This window comes from Trachemys scripta, chromosome 1, assembly GCF_013100865.1.
Source record: "Trachemys scripta elegans isolate TJP31775 chromosome 1, CAS_Tse_1.0, whole genome shotgun sequence".
In the NCBI taxonomy this organism is placed as follows: Eukaryota; Metazoa; Chordata; order Testudines; family Emydidae; genus Trachemys; species Trachemys scripta.
This window is the reverse complement of record NC_048298.1, coordinates 123,346,706-123,367,875: the sequence shown is the minus strand read 5'-3', so window position 1 is coordinate 123,367,875 and position 21,170 is coordinate 123,346,706. Positions and strand designations below refer to the sequence as shown.

General features: G+C 41.9%; 1 protein-coding gene across 1 annotated transcript in view; it reads right to left on the bottom strand.

The window, feature by feature from the left end:
- Positions 1 to 21,170, bottom strand: part of ATXN10 (ataxin 10) — a 186,010-nt gene that overhangs the window by 105,077 nt on the left and 59,763 nt on the right. Inside the window, 2 exon segments of the mRNA XM_034784150.1 lie at positions 7,518 to 7,682; positions 10,248 to 10,344. Coding sequence (XP_034640041.1) covers positions 7,518 to 7,682; positions 10,248 to 10,344 — 262 coding nt within the window.

Below are 21,170 nucleotides of genomic sequence, written 5' to 3'. Positions count from 1 at the left end.
TTGGGGATACTGTTCCTGATAGCTTGTAGTCCACCTTTGTGTGGAATATTGGTGTAGAGGGCTTCTACGTCCATAGTGGCCAGGATGGTGTTTTCTGGAAGATCACCGATGGATTGTAGTTTCCTCAGGAAGTCAGTAGTGTCTCGAAGACAGCTGGGAGTGCTGGTAGCGTAGGGTCTGAGGAGAGAGTCCACATAACCAGACAAGCCTGATGTTAGGGTGCCAATGCCTGAGATGATGGGGCGTCCAGGATTTCCAGGTTTAAGGATTTTGGGTAGCAAATAGAATACCCCTGGTCAGGGTTCTAGGCATGCGTCTGTACAGATTTGTTCCTGTGCTTTGTCAGGCAGTTTTTTTTAGCAGATGGTGTAGTTTCTTTAGGTAATCCTCAGTGGGATCAGAGGATAATGGTCTGTAGAATGTGGTGTTAGAGAGCTGTCTAGCAGCCTCTTGGTCATATTCCAATTTATTCATGACGACGACAGCACCTCCTTTGTCAGCCTTTTTGATTATCATGTCAGGGTTGTTTCTGAGGCTGTAGATGGCGTTGTGTTCAGCATGGCTGAGGTTATGGGGCTTTTCCACAATTTCAGCCTTTGCACGTTGACGGAAGCAATCTATGTAGAAATCCAGTCTGTTGTTTCGACCATCCGGAGGAGTCCACGCAGAATCCTTTTTTTTGTAGTGCTGGTAGGGGGGATTCTATGGGTTAGTATGCTGTTCAGAGGTATGTTGGAAATATTCTTTGAGTCGGAGACGTCGAAAGTAGGATTCTAGACTAACCAGAGTGTCAACTAACCAGACTTCATGGTGGCCTTAGGGCCCTTCTTTCCGCTGATGAAGCTGCTGTCGGATGGCTTGGCAAGTACTGCAAACTCTAGAAGAAGTCGTCCACTTCGATCTACACCCATTAAATGCACTACGGAACTTTTAGTGCACTGCAGCAGAGTCCACAAGGACAGTTAGTGCAAGGCAGGCTGCCGTGGGGTAGATTTACACCTCAACTTGCTGTCATCTAAATGTTCATGTAGACCATCTCTACTTTAGAAAAGAAAATAATGACTACAATTTATAGCCATGAACAAATTGTTATTATTTAAGAAAAGGAGGAAATATTTCCATTACCAAGAATCAGCATTTGGCAGAGCCAAGAGCTACCCTGTTTCCCCGAAAATAAGACAGTGTCTTATATTAATTTTTGCTCCCAAAGATGCGCTAGGTCTTATTTTCAGGGGATGTCTTATTTTTCAGAAATGAAAAATGCCTTATTATCGGTGGATGCCTTATTATCAGGGAGGTCTTATTATCGGGGGGATGCCTTATATTACAACGAGAGGCAAAACTGTAAGTAGGCCTTATTTTCGGAGGATGTCTTATTTTCAGGGAAACAGGGTAACATGAGAGGAACAAATACAGATCTCATTCATGTGCTGAACAGCAAGTTTCAAACTGCTTTGGACACTCAGATTAAAAGACTGCATTTCAACAAGGTATGCAGGAATTATGTTAACATTAAGAACAATTTTAATTCAATTCTTTAAAAAACAGGCAGCCAACGTAACTTCTTGAAGAAAATAGTACCATTTTAGTGAGCCCAAATATAACATTATAGTTGCTTAAAATGGTTGCTGTGCCATGCGGTAGCCGCGGCACAGAGGCCTGAACTCTTTATTGCAAAGCACTGGCTCTACCGCCAATACCGCGGCTATGTAAATTCGTTGAAGCAATCTTAGTGGTATGTGCTAGTGAGAGTCCAAGTACAGCCCCACATTTTGAATGAATTGCTGACAAAATATTTTTTCAATGTTCCTGCCAAAGAAGCATTACAACAACTCAGTTTTGAGTTAATGAAAACAGAGACAAAAATCTTTGCACTCCTACCTGGCTGCATCTACTGCGTATTTATTTACTATATGGGGAAAGTGGCTTAGTCCTTAGATGTGAAAAATGTTTCTTGGTAATGAATCAAACATGAGCCTGGATCAAAAAATTAAATGTAATAATAAAACTGAGACCGAGGCTACAACCGCAATACACCATCATCTTAAGTTATTGTCAACGTATCCCGGAGCCAATAAAGACAGCATCTGTCTTTCACACATTGAATTGCAGAAAACTGCAGCTCACTTAGTATCCGAGAAACAGTCATACCAACAAGAATGTTTCAGATACAGAAGACTTTTATGGGAGAAGGAGTGGTTTATCATCAATGTAAAATATGTTATGAAAGCTTAAACTATTCCAAAGCTATGTTAAGTGACAGCATAGACTGCACATCAGGACCAACACTGAACAAATGATTAAATTTAGCTTGCGGCTAGCTACTTTTTAATCAGAAATATACTTTGATGTTCTAACAAAATAAGCTCTGAATCAGGTCACTCAAAAAAAAGAAACAAACAAACAATTCTAATTTACCCTATAATCTTCATTCACAGTGAGCCACAAGGACAAACCAAGAAACAAACAATTCAAAGTACAGCTATTATGTTATATTACTATAACAAAATATTAGGCATTCCTTGTATATGCAAGGAAAAAATATACCCTGAAGTTTGACACTGAAGCAACCTAATTAACCAAAAATTCAGCTGGAGTTCAAAATTATGTTTTTGTCCATTCCATATAAACTTGAATGGAGAGCTGCAAAGAGATTGAAAAAGACAGCATCAAAATGCCTGCTTCCACCCACTGCAAATTACTTCATAATCAATAGTGGCAAAAAGGCACTTGGCTGCAGAAAGGGATTTTTGTTTTGATTTTTAACTTTTGAATCTTAGTCGGTAAATATACAAAAATCTGCATGGAAATACCTGCCAGCTTGCTAAAAGTTCAACATATTTGTTTTTCTTCTGCAATATTTAGTATTGACCAAGTACTACTCTTAGAGGTAGTACATTCTCACTATTTTTTCCATGTGAGTTAATAATATCAGATTCTGGGCATTTTATGTGGCCTTTTAAAAACAAAAATATAAATGATAAGCTTTCAATAGCTCTGGCACAGTTCTCATAGGCCAACATGCTTATCGTACATTAAGAACAGAAAAATAAAAACTGAAAGGTCCATTGTGACACTGAGAAGGTATTACAATGATATGAACTGAACTGAAGTCACAAGCAAGTCTCTTGACATTTCTATTTAGCTTGTAGTTTTACATTTTTTTATTAAAAATGCTTGCTTAATTTTTGTTCCTGTTTTTATTATATTCAATACAATCATCAAGTAATAGGGTATTGCTTTTATAGTTTTCCCCTTCAAGAAACATGTTTACCTTTTGGTTCTCCAAAAAACACTTTCAACTATCCTTATGTTGAGATTAGGGCTGTCAAATGATTAAAAAGAGCAACTGCCATTAATCACAAGATTAAAAAAATAGCCGCAATTAATCATGCTGTTAAACAATAACAGAATACCATTTATTTAAATATTTGTGGTGTTAGGAGGGAAGTGTGTGTGTGTAGGCTCTAAAGTTTTACATTGCTTTGTTTTTGGGTGCAGTTATGTAAAAAAGAATCTACATTTGTAAATTGCACTTTCACGATAAAGCGATTGCTCTATAGCACTTGTATTTTTCAATTCACCTCATACTCTCATCTTTTTTACAGTTCAAATATTTATAATAAAAATAATAATATAAAATGATCACTGTGCACTTTGTATTCTGTTGTAATTGAAATCAGTATATTTGAAAATGTAGAAAATCATCCAAAAATATTTATAATAAATTAAAATGGGTTTTCTATCATTTAACAGTTTTATTAAAACTGCAATTAATCGCAACTCATTTTTAATCTAGTTAATTTATTTTGCATTAATCACTTGAGCTAACTGCGATTAATTGACAGCCCTAGTTGAGACACAATTTACCCCAACTATTTTCTTGACCTTCGGTATTAATAAGTAAGATCACATTTCTACCATGAAAAGAGTTGAGCTGATTGAAAAAACAGAATTTCCATCCCACGGGAAACTGCAATATTTTGACATTTCATTCATCCCAAATAGTGTTTGAAAAGTCAAAATATCAAAACTATTTGTGGAACAAAATGTTCTAGAAAAAAGTCTGATTCAGAAATGTTTCAGGTATTAATTTCTGCATCTTCCTGAAGGACCGTAGTGTCATAGGACTTGTAATTCTGGCTCCCTCATTCCTCTGTTCTCTCCCCTGGTCCCAGTTCCCTAACTGGACTACATCTGTCTGTATCTTCCCACAGAAAATTTAAGATTTGTCAGAAAGTAGCATTTCATTGAAAAGTGTGTGTGTGGAAGGTTTTGGTTTGGTTTTGGGTTTTTTTGAACCAGCGCTAACAGATCAATGCTCTAATTTTAGACTATAAATAATTCTTGACCTGCATAGTTTCAGAACCTTTTGGATAGATGGAGATTTGAAAAACTGGGGGCTTATCCAAGGTTGCTTTCCAGATTCCCCAACTTTGAACATTTTAAACAGAATGCCGGCCAACTTGTAAAAGGCCAGCCAGCTTTGAAGAGGCTATGTTTCAACAACAATAGTCCCCTTAAAGGCAGCTGGTAATTGCAAGTCATCTAACATTCTTTTGAGTTCCCTCCATGTGAGGAGTTAAGTTATTCAAGACTGTACTTAATGAATCAGAAATCAGTCCTGCTCAGCTACGGCTACAAAGAAAATTCAATTACTCTTTTGAGGAGTTTTCGATCCCAAATCCTTGTCAAGAAGTAAAAGCCTTTCTACACTGTATTTGTGAAGCTGCTCTCGGGTATAACACAATCATGACTACTCTCTATGACAATATGCAGACATTAGCTTATGTGCTACCAACAGAAGTGAACATGTGTCTGCCAGAACAGCGACAGTGACACACTTGAATCTGGTGCATAACAGCAGCATCATAACCATTGAAGTGAAATTAAATATATTTGCTTTTCGGTGTTTGATTTTCTTGAAAACCACCCTACTTTCTTCCCACTGAATTTTACTGATATGTAAATATTGATGGGTGTGACCAAGTTGTCACAGTGGAAACAATAGTAACAGAAATCTAACATTGTTGCTTGGCTCCTAAATTCCCCATAATAATATCGGAACAATTTGTAAATGAGCAAAATGCCATCATAACAGATAGTTGGGAATGATTAAGTGCAACCAAGAGTATTTAAAGATAGGACACTCATGTAGACATTTGGAAAGCCTGAGTTTGCATGCATGTGATCAAGGAGATGTGATTTACTGAACGTGACACCTTCTATATTCTGAAAGGCGTGGGGGGAAGCAAACACTCTGCAAGTGCCTTATTATGGACACTGGATTAACCACTTCTGCCTATTATTTCCCCTTCTATCCTCATCTGATGACCTTGTACAATATTTTGCTCCCTACTCATTTGAAGGTTATTCTGACAAAAGACTGTTTATTCTGCTTTTCTTCCACAGCAATTTTGGATTCCCACAGTCACATCACTTAAAGGTCTTAATTAATGAAGCAGAAGTCAACAGAATGAGCCTACAGTGAGCAAACAGATAGTCCAGTTGTTTATTTTGCTGCTTTATGTATTCTATAATTACTTTCCCAATAAAAAGACTCAAAATAGAAATCTGGTTGCCTGACCCTCAAACTTTAAGATTGCTGTTTGGAAACTGTTTCTGCCCTAAGTAAATTGACCTGGTTATGAAAAAGAGCCTACCCACAAACAATGTTTTAAATAAAATTGGAACAAAACCAATCTATTAAATGACATTTGCTTTTCCTTTAGTCATTCTAAGTCCTTTTGGGGGATTTTCCAAATATCCAGTAGGACCTTACTATCTCTTCCAAATTACAACATTTATATCAAACATAAAAGTTAAATTTTGACTTTAGACATAACCTTGACAATAATGAACTACAAAATCTGCAAAAAGATTTTTGTTTTCACTATTGAGTATTTTTTCTCAAAATGCCCCCATATTTAAATAAAAGTGGAGGTGACAGGATGATCTGGCCCTTAAAGGAAGTAGTTCTCAGTGGTCAGCCCCCCAAATGGCCCTTTAAGGGTTTGAAAAGTTCAGTATGAGGACCTAAGGGGCACGTGGAGAGAGAAGCATCAGTCCTGGGAATGAAGTTCCTGGGAGGAAATTGTGTCACTTTATCTTTAAGAGCCTGGGGGCTAGGTGCCTTGCAGAAAGGACAGGGCAAGGCTCCCCTCTCCCCACAAACCAATGGGGAATGAGCTGGGAGAAGAGGATCAGCATAAATGCTGCCTCCTCCCTCACAGCAGGGCAAATGTCTGCACAATTTAGGGAGTAAGGCGGCTCCGGCAGGGCCCTGAGTTAGTAGGGAGAAGACTGTAGCAGAAGAAGGCTGTTTCCTGGATCCTCCCAGCATGAGGATTAATTGAGGGAAAAGTGATCAGCTGAGGAAGGAACTAGCTAGTGGCCCTACAGCTGGCTAAATTATAACTCACCCCCACGGAGTGGGGCTGGGGCTCCTGCTCTAAGGAGAGAGAGTGTGACTCTTTCATTGTTGTATACTCTGTTCCAGGAGAAGAGCTGGGGAGACAGGCTGTTTGAAGCACAACCCTAGCTCCAGGAAAAGGGCTCTGAGGTCTCCCCTCAACCAGGACAAAGAACTGACTAGGACTCTTACAGGGACCCAAAGTAGGGTGATTTGGGGCAACTCACAAAGACAGCCAACATCTGTAGAAAACTTAATAAACGGGATCCCACAAAGTGGTTGCATAGTCTTAAGCCAACCTAAGTCTTCTCATTAAGGGAAAGGACCCGAAGGGGATGCAGCAGGGCCACAAGGGGGTGTGCTGGAGAGGCTTACCCCTTGGCACTAGATTATTTGCATCCTGATGGAAAGGCTGGAGTAAGAGAGAACACGTCACAAATGCATAATTGAAAACACAGTTTATAGTAACTGTTATTAGCAAAAATATATAAAGTTGAACATGGTAAAACCACTGATTATATTCTTTAAACTAATAAAATGAAACACCGAAAATTCACAAGCATACCATCTGTGTCCTACTTTTGTTTAATTGTTGCATGTTGCATTAGAACTTTTAAGACATGCAAGAAAACTAATGTATGTAATGTTTCATTGCTGCTTAATCTTACTGTCATACCCCAAGTACTAAAATCTGTGAAAGATTATTTCCTGGCTTAGTTTCCACTTCAAAACCCAATATGTTTTAATACATGTTTTTACAAACAGATATTCAAAGAGAGAGATGGAACAAGCAAGCATGCAAACGTAATGAGTTTTTATTATATGACCCGTAACTCACTCACTAGATGTATGCTGCTCATTTTAGACTCAAATTTATCTCTGTTCCACACAAATTTGGTATGCACATATTGTAAGTTTAAAACCAAAATGCGGAATCAGTACAAAGCTGACAAAAATGGTTGCTTACCCTAAATGATAGAATCCTAATCAACCTAGACTTCTGAGTTCAATTACTTCCTATGTCTTCAGTTTTGATATATGTGAACCAGACTTGCATCTTAGTAGTTATCCATGCTATTTAAATAAATCAAAAAGAGATACATACGACCATTCAGACTCCAGTTGCTTTTCATAGACTTTTACAACAGCAAGAGCTACATTCAAGTTCTTATGCTTCAGTAGTTCTCTCACTCTCTCTGAATTCAGGCAGGTGAACAGTACCATACAGCAATAGGTGATAATTTTCTCATCATGGTGATTGAGGCAATTCCTTAAAAAAAAAAAAAATTGTTAAGGATCAAGCTGGAATAATGCAGCAGTGGTATTTAAGAAGAAAGGAAACATGAAGAACTTCATGAACTGCGTAAGAGGTGATGAAATAAATGGCACCTATGAAACATATAACCATTTCCAAGTAATCTTAGAGATCAGACTTAAAGGAAAATTGCAAAGCTAAAATTAAAATGGAGTTAAGTAAAGTTTTTTTGAAAAAGAATTCCTTTCAGCATCAAAAGATAAAGACTTTTTAATATGGAAGAAACAATATCAAATATTTCCTCAGCTTAAGTAATACCTACCCTGCATGTTAGACCCCAAACCAACAAAGTGCAAAGTGCACTTGATTCCCACTAACTTCAATGGAAGTCAGGGATGCCTAGACTTGACAAAAAAAGAACATACCAGTAGAACCTCAGAGTTATTAACACCTCGGGACTCGAGGTTTGTAACTCAGATTCCACTATAGTTATCTGCAGAAAGTTCTATGAGGCAGGATATAAAGTATTCAACACAGGGACATTTGTTGCCAATTTCCAGGATATTATTGTGACTCTTAATAATTAGTGTTTTTCTTAAAATTGTAGGTTCTGTATCAAGTAATTACATGAGAATCAGTTTTCATTTAAAAAAAAAAAAAAAAAAAAGGTACATTTCCAGCCCTCAAAGTTGTTGAGAAAAAAGTTTGAAACCTGGCCGAAGCACACCGTGAAAGCTCGAACAAGAAAAAGAACCCAACGTGTAGTTTCATGATTTTTAAGCCAAACATGATTTTTTTTGAGGCTTGACTCATGATTTTTGAAGCCTTAGGGCTGACAAGGCTGAAACCTCATGCTCCAGGACTTAACTATTAGAGACAAGGATGAGACCTAATGTTGAGGGCAGATTATCCCACATCTGCCTACCGTGAGGTTTTTACACCTTCCTCTGAAACACCTGGTAGAGATTCTGTCAAAGACAGGATACTGGACTAGATGAACCTCAGGTCTGAAACAATATGGCAATTCCTATGTTCCTAAATAAGCTAACTTTTTATTTCTCCCTCTACTTTCTCTCCAAATCCATCCTGTGTAGTCTCCCCCGCACGTCCTGGTTTGCTGAAGATATCTCAGAATACCTTTCTGAGAGACCAGTCATAGCGACAAACATTGCAGCAACCTAGGCGCTGTCCACCAACTCTCCCACCAACATAGCTTCCACCTCTCACAGAAGTGGAGTAATTATGCTGACAGGAGAGCTCTCTACTGTCGCCATACAGCATCTTCATCACATTGGCATCAGCAGCGCAGCTGCACCAATGTAGCACTTCTAGTGTAGACCTGCCATAACTCAGTCAAAAATCAGTATCTAGGTCAGGGGTGGGCAAACTACGCCCCCCGAGCTGTTTTAAGCTGACCTGCGAGCCGCACCACGCGGCTCGGTCCCACTCCGGCGCTCCAGCAAGGACCCAGGACCATACCACACAGGTAAGGGAAGCTGCAGCATGGCCCCGCTCCAGCTCCTATGCGCTCCAATGGGAGCTGCAGGGGCAGTGCCTGCAGATGGGGCAGCGTTTAGAGCCACCTGGCCACACCTCCACATAGGAGCCGGAGAAGGGGCATGCCACTGCTCCCGGGAGCTGCTTGAGGTAAGCACCACTCAGACCCTGCACCCCTGAGCCTCTCCCCACGCCCCAACCCCCTAACCCCAGCCCTGATCCCCCTTCCACTCTCCAAACCCCTCAATCCCAGTCTGGAGCAACCTCCTGCACCCCAAACCTCTCATTCCCAGTCCCACCCCAGAGCTTGCACCCCCTCCCGCACCCCTAGCCCAATTCTGAGAGCTCTCGGGCCAAAAAGTTTGCCCACCCCAATCTAGGTCCATGGAGATTTCAGGATGGAACTATTGTCAATCAAGATAAGCATGCCTTAAAATCAAAACTATAAAACACTGTATAGCTGATGTGCACTTTTATTAAAAGCAAACCAATCCCACAAGATATTTCAGGCCAGATCTAATAAAATACTGTAAATAAAAAAAAAGTCATTGAAAAGCTGTATGTTGTTGTAAGCTTGATCCAGGAATTTTGGCCAAATCCACTCTATAGATATGTAAGTGTGCAATACTTCCTATGTATGTCAACAACATTCAGAGGCTTTTTTTATTTTACTTTCACTCACCTTTCTCCATCCCCTCCCCGCACCAATAACTATCATGTTTAAGTGGCAGCAACTTGAAGTTGGGCAGAGTTAGGTTCCCAGAAATCATCACAGCATTCCACTCTGTAAAGGCCTCTGAACAAGACCTCAGCGATTGACGCAGATCATTTATACAGATCTTCTTGCAATCTCTTCCCAAAGAAACCAGTCTATTGTCAGTTTAGAACAAGAAGGTTTTTCAGGTCCTGACTCCTGAGGTTGAGTAACACAAATGCATCCACAGGATATGGTCTCAATGAGTCTATTCTCGACAAAGTTATTTTTCAAAGCATTATGGCGCTAGTAGAGTAGCAAATATCATGTACAAAAGATCTAAATATAACTATAGGGACAACATTAGAAAAACCCATGTAAATGCTTACAAGAAAAGATCTGGGAAAGCGCACTTCCAAATGCTATTCTGGGAATCTCCATTCCCTGCTGCAAGGTTTCCAAGAAACTGGAGGCTACAACGTAAAGCTGAGGAAAAAAACCACACGTTAACAGGAAATTCAGAGAGATATCAAAGATTAATAAACACTGTGCAAATATGAATACATATCTATACTATTGAAAGCCATCAATTTCAGAAAATTGAGACAACATTTATGTAGCTCTAAAACATATTTATAATACTATATATATTTTCCCCACATTTGCTTTTCTTATACAGTGAATTAATTTTGTACTCAAAAATTCCATAAAGCACATGATACACCCCAAAATGACAGATAAAACAAATCTTTTTTTGGGGGGGAGGGGGCGGGGGGGAACGACACTGGCTCACAATTTTATTGAATATGAACGATAGCCACTGCAGAGGAAGGGGTTGGGAAGAATGACCAATGGAAGTACAAGGACAGTAAGTTTGCTGCAGGAAGGAGCAGCAGTTGCCACATTGCAATAGCCATTTTATCTTTTCCATACTTGTGGTGGCTTTTTTCAGTATTTGATTACTGGGATGACAGCTCTGCTGGCTAGCAGCAGAGAAGTCCATGCACATTCCCTGAACTGGCCATGAAACTAATTCTGAAGCTGCTGGCAGCTTCAGAAATACAGTTCTTGTCCCTCTCCAAATTTCCTCAGCCATGGGAAAATACACCAGCTCATTTCACTATGTGTGGCGCCATAAACAAGAGACAGTAAATGGTGGTGGCGGTAGGGCTAATTATATTGCCTCAAATGGAATGGAGCCCTTCCTAACCCTCAAATAAAATAGCAAAGCGGCCAACACCTCTGTACACCCAAGCAGATTTTGAATGGCAGGTTGCAAAGCTTTACCACCTGCCTACAAAGTTATGGACATGTGAACAAGGCTCCAAAGGGGCTGAAAGTATGTACATCAGCCATATACGTGACTACATATCTAGTCTGTCCGTAAGCAGTGGACAAAACTACAGGTAGCACAGAATACTGATGACCACAATAAACATACAGTAGCAAAATACCAGTATTTATTTTCAAGTTCTTTCCATCCCTTATACCAGTTACATTCCTAGCCTCTCGAGAAGAGCTGGCAAAATACAGGGCATTTCCCAAAAATATTCAGGAATATGAATGGCAAGTTCAGTTCACTGTTATTCAGAAGGAAAAATTATATTTTGTTCATAGTAACTAGAAAAACTGTACTGCTGCACAGCAAGTCTAAAACTACCTTTATATTGTATCATGAAACAAGGTAACAAGATGGAGAAAATATCATTTTAGCTTATGAAAAATATATTGCAGCAGGTAGACTCTCAACAAGCAACCCCTGCAAACAATCTGATTCACTCATTACCCACTTTATTTGTAGGTAATTTGGCAACCTACTATAAGATACTCAACACCTTAAGGTTTCACTTCTGAGCTCCGTCTGCACTTACAACTGTACATGGTTACCCGTGGGTTATGCCTCATTGTCCACATCTGAAGCATGTTCCTGAAGGAGTGCGCACACTTGCACACGAGGGATGTGGGTATGTGCACACCTCTGCTCTGGTATGGGTCCCAAGCTGTTCTACAGTGCAACGTGGATGGGAACAAGAGGCGTGTACCAGGTCATGAGTACTGACAGTCCTCTAGAGCCACTCCCACAATGCACTGTTCCCTTTGCTGCCTGACCCTTACCCAAAAGATATAAAGGTCCCTCCCACCATTGCCAATAGCACTGAACACTTCTGATCAGTTCTCCTATGAACTCTGTTGATCAGCAGTGTCAATCATGGAGCATATTCCAAGAGCTGCCGCCTGCTCTCCGGAGCACACCCAGGTGGTGATCAATGTGTGGGCAGAGTAAACCATTCTCCACAGCTTTGCATGGGTCGGCAGGAACATACAGCTATACCAGGACATTTCACAGAGGCTGGAGGAGACAGGCATTCACCAGACTCCATCCATGAGGCACCTCAGACTCTTGTAATGGACTCCAAACAATCACTCCAGGAGGAGACCTAGCACATCCCCTTCTACGATGAGCTGAACCGGGTGCTCTCCAGGGCTGCGAGTACAGAGCCTGAAGGGACTCATAACCCCTCCTCAACCCTGCCAGCCTCATGGCAAGGAAGCAGCAGGGGCCTAAGCCCCAGGAGACTCTGAGGAAGATAAGCATGTGATTCTGCACCTGTATCTAATGGATCCAATTGAGGAAAATCCCCAAATAGCCTGAGGAGGACCCCAAGCTGCTGCAGGAACCGGAACCCAAGGCTGGTAAATTACAATACACCCCATGTCCCCCTTAAAAATCACCTCTTGCTCCGGTAATGTATGCCTGAAACTCCCGCCCCAAAACAACTATTCCCTCTTCTCCACTCTATTCCAACATGATTCCCAAACAAGATACAGATGTAAATCAATGACTTCATTTAAATCCTATGAATCACTATAAAGCATTTAGCAGTCTGTTATAGTCCCAACTAATGAGCAGTCACTGTGCCCGTGTCTGTGCATTTCTCAGCCAGTACAACAGTCTCTGGGCTGCGCAAACCAGGGGGAAAGGGAGGGAAGAGGCAGGTTCTGAAAGGGCCCAAGTGAGGAAAGAACAATTTTCTGATACCTGTGCAAAGACCCAACACCACCTCTCTCCCTCCCCACCAGTCTCTCTCCCCATAGAATGGTAGCCATGTGGAAGGCAGACGGGTTTGCTGGGTTGCTTGCCTACAGGCCTACCTAAGTCTGGGAAGGGAAAGGGAACCATTTGGGTATTATAGTGGTACATTCTGCCTGTGACCATTTCAGATATTTATTACCAATCCCAGTCTCTGGTGAGTAGCCTCTTCTCATCACAAGCCACTCTGCTTCTCCCAATTTCTGCAGGGGTGGGTGAATCATGCATTTCAGCAGTTGCTCAAACACAGTGCCAGGCCTTTTGGCAGTGGAGAGGCAATCGGCTTGCGGTGATGATTCAAAAAATTCAGGGAGGAAAATATAGTTGAGGTCTGATTCGATTTACCTGCCCCTTTCAATGCTCTTTGCTGGACACAGGGGCCAGACTTTCTGTCAAGGCCAGGGCTCTGGAGGACTGGCTCGTTGCCATTGACAGAAGGCCTATGGCTACACTATAGAGCTTACAGCGGCACAGATGTACCAATGCAGCTGCAGCGCTGCTATTGTGGATGCTCTAAGCCAATGAGAGAGAGCTCTTCCATCGACTTAATTACTCAAACCACCCCCCCCCCCGAGCGGCGGTGTCAAGGTACCTTCCCCACTCTGAACTTTAGGGTACAGATGTGGGGACCTGCATGAAAACTTCTAAGCTTAACTACAAGCTTAGATTTTGATTTTTGCTGCCACCACTCCCAAGTGCTAACTCCCTTCCCTGGGTAGCCTTGCGAGACTCCTCCACCAATTTCCTGGTGAACACCGATCCAAACGCTTGGATCTTAACACAAGGAGAATTTAACCATCCCCCCTCCTTTTCCCCCACCAGTTCCTGGTGAGTCCAGATCCAACCCCTTGGATCTTAAAACAAGGAAAAATCAATCAGGTTCTTACAAGAAGGCTTTTAGTTAAAGAAAAGGTAAAAATCATCTCTGTAAAATCAGGATGGAAAGTAACTTTACAGGGTAATCGGATTCAAAGAGCCCAGAGGAACCCCCTCTAGCCTTAAGTTTAAAGTTACAGCAAACAGAGATAAACACTCTAGCAAAAGGTACATATACAAGTTGAGAAAACAAAGATAAACCTAACACGCCTTGCCTGGCTGTTACTTACAAGTTTGAACTATGAAAGACTTGTTCAGAAAGATTTGGAGAGCATGGATTGATGTCTGGTCCCTCTTAGTCCCAAGAGCGAACAACCCCCAAAAACAAAGAGCACAAACAAAAGCCTTCCCCCCCACCAACATTTGAAAGTATCTTGTCCCCTTATTGGTCCTTTGGGTCAGGTGTCAGCCAGGTTATCTGAACTTCTTAACCCTTTACAGGTAAAAGGATTTTGAAGTCTCTGGCCAGGAGGGATTTTATAGTATTGTACACAGGAGGGCTGCTACCCTTCCCTTTATAATTATGACAGGCGGTAACTAAGCCAATGAAAGAAGGTCTCCCGCCGACTTAGCGCTGTCTACACAGGTGCTTAGGTCTGCGTAACTCAAATCAGTTGGGGAGGGTGACTTATTCACATCCCTGAGTGACGCAAGTTATAGCGCCGCAAGTGGTAATGTGGACATAGCCAAGGAGTCAGGCGCAGCTTGGGTTCCCTTCAGGCAAGGGAGGTTTGTGCTCTAAGGCAGGAGCAGGCAATGATGAACTGTTTCATGGAGAGGGAGTACATCAAGAGGGAATGGGACCATGCACTAATGCAATCACTGGTACAACTGGTGGGAGAACACTTTTGGGTCCTGACCACCACTGTGACTGCTGCTGCTCCTCTCCAGGGACAGGCAACACCTTTTTCTCTTCCTCTTCCTCCTCCTGGGATCCAGGCTCCTGCTGAGGCACTGAATCCCCCCACTACCCTTGCTGAGGAGCAGCATCAGGGACAGGCAGCACACCCTCCTCCACCAGCACCTGAAATCCCCATCACGTGGAACCCTCCATAGGAGGGGAATGATAAGCCCAAGTCAGTTTCTATAACCCAGCCTGTGTTTGGGGACCAAACTCCACAAAGGCTCCATCCCAGTTTGTCTCCCCGCACAATATTATGCAGCCATTCCCCCTTGTCACAGCAATAGGGTGGTTAAGGGCCAGGGTACATCTCCACAGACAGTAATGTATCAGGGGGTAGCCATGTTAGTCTGTATCCACAAAAATGAGGAGTCCGGTGATACCTTAAAGACAGATTTATTTGGGCATAAGCTTTTGTGGTTAAAAACCCACTTCTTCAGATGCATGGAGTGAAATTTACAGATACAAGCATAAATATACTGGCACACAAAGTCAAGGGAGTTACCTTACAAGTGGAGAACCAGTGTTGACAAGGCCAATTCAGTCAGGGTGGATGTGGTCCACTCCCAATAGCTGATGAGGAGGTGTCTATACCAAGAGAGGGGAAACTGCTTTTGTAGTGAGCCAGCCACTCTCAGTCCCTTCTCAAGCCCAAATTAATGGTGTTAAGTTTGCACATGAATTGTAGCTCTGCAGTTTCTCTTTGAAGTCTGTTTTTTAGTTGAAGGATGGCTACTTTTAAATCTGTTATTTAAACCTTCACGTCAGCAGCACTGCTAGAAGTACCCGTATGGCCCCACAATATGCCAACATTGTCATGGCTGACTTAGAACAACGCTTCCTCAGCTCTCGTCCCCTAGCGCCCCTCCTCTACTTGTGCTACATTGATGACATCTTCATCATATGGACCTACGGGAAGGAGGCCCTTGGAGAATTCCACCTGGATTTCAACAATTTCCACCCCACCATCAACCTCAGCCTGGACCAGTCCACACAAGAGATCCACTTCCTGGACACTACAATGCAAGTAAGTGATGGTCACATAACCACCACCCTATACGGGAAACCTACTGACCACTATACTTACCTACATGCCTCCAGCTTCCATCCAGAACACATCACATGATCCATTGTCTACAGCCAAGCCCTAAGATACAACAGCATTTGCTCCAATCCTTCAGACAGAGGGAAAAACCTATAAGATCTTTATCAAGCATTCTTAAAACTACAATACCCACCTGGGGAAGTGAGGAAACAGTTTGACAGAGCGAGATGGGTACCCAGAAGTCGCCTACTACAGGACAGGGCCAACAAGGACAATAACAGAACACCACTGGCCATCACGTATAGCCCCCAGCTAAAACCTCTCCAGCACATCATCAACGATCTACAAACTATCCTGGAAAATTATCCATCACTCTCACAGACCTTGGGAGGCAGGCCAGTCCTCGCTTACAGATAGCCCTGCAACCAGAAGCAAATATTCACCAGCAACACACCACCACACCACAAACACTAATCCAGGAACCAATCCCTGTAACAAACCCCGTTGCCCACTCTGTTCCCATATCTACTCTAGCGACACCATCAGAGGGCCCAACCACATCAGCCACACCATCAGGGGCTCATTCACCTGCACATCTATTAATATGATATATGCCATCATGTGCCAGCAATGCCCCTCTGCCATGTACATTGGCCAAACCAGACAGTCTCTACATAAAATAAATGGACATAAATCAGACATCAGTAATGGTAATATACAAAACCCAGAAGGAGAACTCTTCAATCTCCCTGGACAGTCAATAACAGATTTAGAAGTAGCCATCCTTCAACAAAAAAATTAAAAAACAGACTTCAAAGAAAAACTGCAGAGCTATAATTCATTTGCAAACTTAACACCATTAATTTGGGCTTAAATAAGGACTGAGAGTGGCTGGCTCACTACAAAAGCAATTTTACCTCTCTTGGTATAGACACCTCTTCATCAATTATTGGGAATGGACCACATCCACCTTAACTGAATTGGCCTTGTTAACACTGGTTCTCCACTTGTAAGGTAACTCCCTTGTCTTCATGTGCCAGTATCTGTAATTTTCACTCCATGCATCTGAAGAAGTGTGGGGGTTTTACTCACGAAACCCTATGCCCAAATAAATCTGTTAGTCTTGAAAGGTGCCACCGGACAGACAGTAATGTTTGCCCACTTCTCAAGGAATTTGATCAGGTGTTTTGATCATTTGTTCCCATCACAAACCGTCACAAGCTCTATGTTTGATACACGTCTGTAAATAAAAAGTTACTGTTCACTTCACTTGGATGTGCACCTTGCTTTCCAAGCATGAGTAACATGATAATTCCCATACATTGGGGATAGGGCAGCAGGACTGATTTCTGTAAATGTGTGGTGCTACAGAAATGCAATGAATTCAATCCTACCCACCCCCAACCATAAATTTCCTTCTGTAAAAACAAAAAACAAGAACACCACACACAAAGACAGGGTTCATGACAATGAACTGAACTGTAAGATACCTGTTGCTGTCCAAAGCACCAGAATGAAAATCAGAAGAGATCTTAGCTGAAGCATCTTTATGGCTTTGTTAACGACTTAACTGACAATACAGACAAAAGAAACAGAAGTAAATTAACACCGAAGATAGCTGCTTTTACAACTCCTCCACCCACACCAAACAGTCACCATTTGCAACCTTGGGAGTAATTCATGCATAGCTCCTGACAAATGCTGTGAGCAACAGTGTCAGAAAACACGGGGAAGAAGAAATGTGCAAAATCCCTCCCAAAACGTTACAGAACCATTTTTAAATTAATGGACGTTAACAATGCTCAACTGTTCGCCATAAAGCACGCTAAAACAGAGTTATTAACATATAACCAACACAATGCTCAATGATGGCATTACATTGCATATACACTCTCCGCAGCACAAAACCATGACCAAAGGTGTTAACCTTGAAAGCCCTCACCCAATAGTCAGTTAATACATTAGCATCAGCTGCTAGATCGAGACCCACAGAAAGATGTTACAACACAAGTACATGACACCACACACAGCTTTTCCAGCAGCACCACACAGTGTCACAATACCGTCCTTCGGAACAGTCCCAAGTCACCTTCTGGCTCCACACTGATCCACAATGTGCAAGCAAATGGCATCACGAGTTTACCTCGCCCATCGAGAACCAGGAGCAGCGTGGGATCTGGCTGGCTTTATCAACTTTGAAAATCAGATCTGTCCTGTGCCCACTTGCTCTAGAAGTATTCCCCTTTAGCCTCAGAAATGTTGTATAAGGCACGGCATGCCACCATAATGCAAATCACATTGGCTACACTGGCATCCAGCCAGACCGTAGGCATTGCCAACAAGCTTTCAGATGCCCAAAGACTCACTCCACCAGCATTCTGCAGCTATAGTTGAGGTGGCAATGTCAGGGTATGGGCTTCATGACCCACTCCTAAAGTGGCGATGTGGGGTCCCACAAAATAAATATGGGGACAGAAACACCATGCAAACCTACACTGTTTTGCAGGGGAAAGTCTCTTCCTCTATGACGTGGTACAATCCTGACCTCCTGAGCAACCTGGCATTAGAACCCTTCCCGTGTATGCAGTGTTGGTGTTCATGAACCAATCCCTGTGGGCCATACTAAGCCTTGGAAAATGAGTGACTAGTAACCATGAATTCACTGGCCCCTTTCGGTGGAAAAAAAATTCTGGAATATGGGTTCTGTCAACGGCCCCAGCATAGTTCAGAAAACTCATTTTCTGAAATCCCACTATAATTTCAGGGACTTTGGATATGGCAACCACCTGTGGGCAGGTAAGAGTATTGATAGCATGGCAAACCTGTATAACCATCACCGCAACAGTTGACTTCCCAACCCTGAACTAGTTTTCATCTGACTGACAGTTGTCAGGTATGGCCAACTTCCAAAGAGCAATAGCCACCCACATCTGCACAGGTATGGGTTTCCAAAAACGAATGCTCTGAAGCTCAAGGGTTGGTGCAAGCTGCTCGCACAACTCCTTGAAGATGTGGTTCCTCATTTGGAAGTTCTGCAGCTGCTGGCTATCGTTCCAGATTTCCAAAACGATGTGGTCCCGCCACACAGTGCTGGTTCTCCAGGATCAGAAGCAGCAGTCCACCGATATCATTGCACGGCATTCAATACATTTGTTCCACTGGACTCCACTGGATTTTTATTTGCCCTCTCAGTCAGCTATCTTAGGTGTCTCAAATTTTTCTGGACTCATTCCATCCAGTACATGATCTTTTGTCTTGAAAGCAGGAGCGGAATCACATCATCATGGACTTGCTCCATGTCTTCAACACAGTCTGGCAGAAGGGAGAGAAGACTGGGAGCTGCCATCGCTAAATGTGTAAAGGCAGCGTACAGCAATGGCTCTCAACCTTTCCAGACTACTGTAACCCTTTCAGGAGCCTGATTTGTCTTGCATACCCACAAATTCCACCTCACTTAAAAACTACTTGCTTACAAAATCAGACATAAAAAAACAAAAGTGGCACAGCACACTATTACTGAAAAATTGCTTACTTTCTCATTTTTACCGTATAATTATAAAATAAATCAATTGGAATATAAATATTGTACTCACATTCCAGTGTACAGTATATATAGAGCAGTATATACAAGTCATTGTCTGTATGAAATTTTCGTTTGTACTGACTTAGCTAGCGCTTTTTATGTAGCCTGTTGTAAAACTAGGTCAATATCTAGATGAGTTGATGTATCCCCTGGAAGACCTCTGTGTACCCACAGGGGTACATGTACCACTGGTTGAGAACCACTGGTGTACAGTACCAGCAATGTACATCAAGTCAGTTCCCAGTGTCACCTGTGACACACACTGGAATACTGTCCCTGAAATGGTAGCACTACCTTTGTGTACTGAAAAAGGGCAGCGTGGACATGTATATATACCTATGCACAGTGTATACCCATTCCCAGCACAGCATATGTGGACACTCAGTGCAGGTACAGGGTACATGTGCTATCAGTACACGGACAAGTACCCCAGGGAAACACCCAAATGTACAGAACCAATACACTAAGTAAATTTGTCTCCAGCTTTAGCACTACTTTGTGTGTTTAGCATGCTAGATTTCCACTATTGTTACAGAAGAATTATTCCAGATTCCCAAGATATTTCATCATGCAAGTTAATATCCAAGACCCCTCCCCCCATCCCAAAAAGCCAAGAGATGTAAATTAATAAAAAATGAGAATGTCAACCCACAAAGCCCACAAAATTAAAACATACCCTTTTGGCAGTATTGACAAACGCTCAATAGCTTGGCCTTTATTATAGGTTGGCCCAGAAACTTAAAATTAAATATTCAAATGAAGTTTAACAGATATTACAAACAGTGGCCTACTGCAGGTAGTGGGAGCATAGATTGCCAGATTTTGAAAACGTAAAATTCAGAATTTTTTTGAAAGGTGCTGTTCCACCGGGCAACCAGATTTCCTAAAGAAGTTTGGGCACATCTCCCCTTGGGAACAAATAGAAACCAAGCCTAAAATGGGGCCACTTGGACTCAAGGAATAGTAATTTTATTTTTAATGTCTAAAATTTGTGTATTCCTTATGTAATGCATTTTTAAATACATCTTCTCATTAAACGCTGAGTTTTAAATCCCTATCCTCCTCTTTTCCTGCATATCTGCATTTCTTATTTTCTGACCAGCATTAAGCTTCCACTTTTCTCATCCATCTGGCTTACTTCCTCCTGAGTCAGAACTTTGCGAAAGCACAGCAAGTATGGAAGTACTACTCTTCTAGGAAAAATTGCATGGGAGGGCTTCTCGGCTAGCAGAAACCACCAAGGAGATGGATACTGGGGAAACATTTGCAAATCTGTTGGTGAAGTCAGATAATACTGTGCTAAGAGGAGAACTACTCTGAGGAACATGCAAGTAATTTTGCTGCTTTCTGGTTTTTAACGAAGGTGTGGGGCGATGCATCCCAATTCATTTCATTTTGACCATTATAGACTAAGCCGCGATATGAATTGATAAACTAGGAAAAGTTAGAAGAAACTTTTCTAACGTTCTGTTCCTAAGAAACTGGATTGCTATGGACATGTTTTAGATATGGTCACGAACACCCACGAACTATTCAGCAATCAACACACTTAAATCACAGTCCACACACAGCTGATGAATAACTTGTTTTAACATTGTCTTCGCTTTCTCAAGTTCTTCTTGGAATTGGGAAAGTATAGGGGAAGCACACTGCTGATGAACAGATCACCTTTTATGTATGACTTAGAAAAGAATCCAGTAGTGGTAAAAACATATTTTAATTGGTAAAATAAGTAGGCATGACACAGAATACACACAAGTAGCAGAAAAGTGGATTAAATAATGCCATTTTTCATAGCCAAGCAGCAAAATGAGAA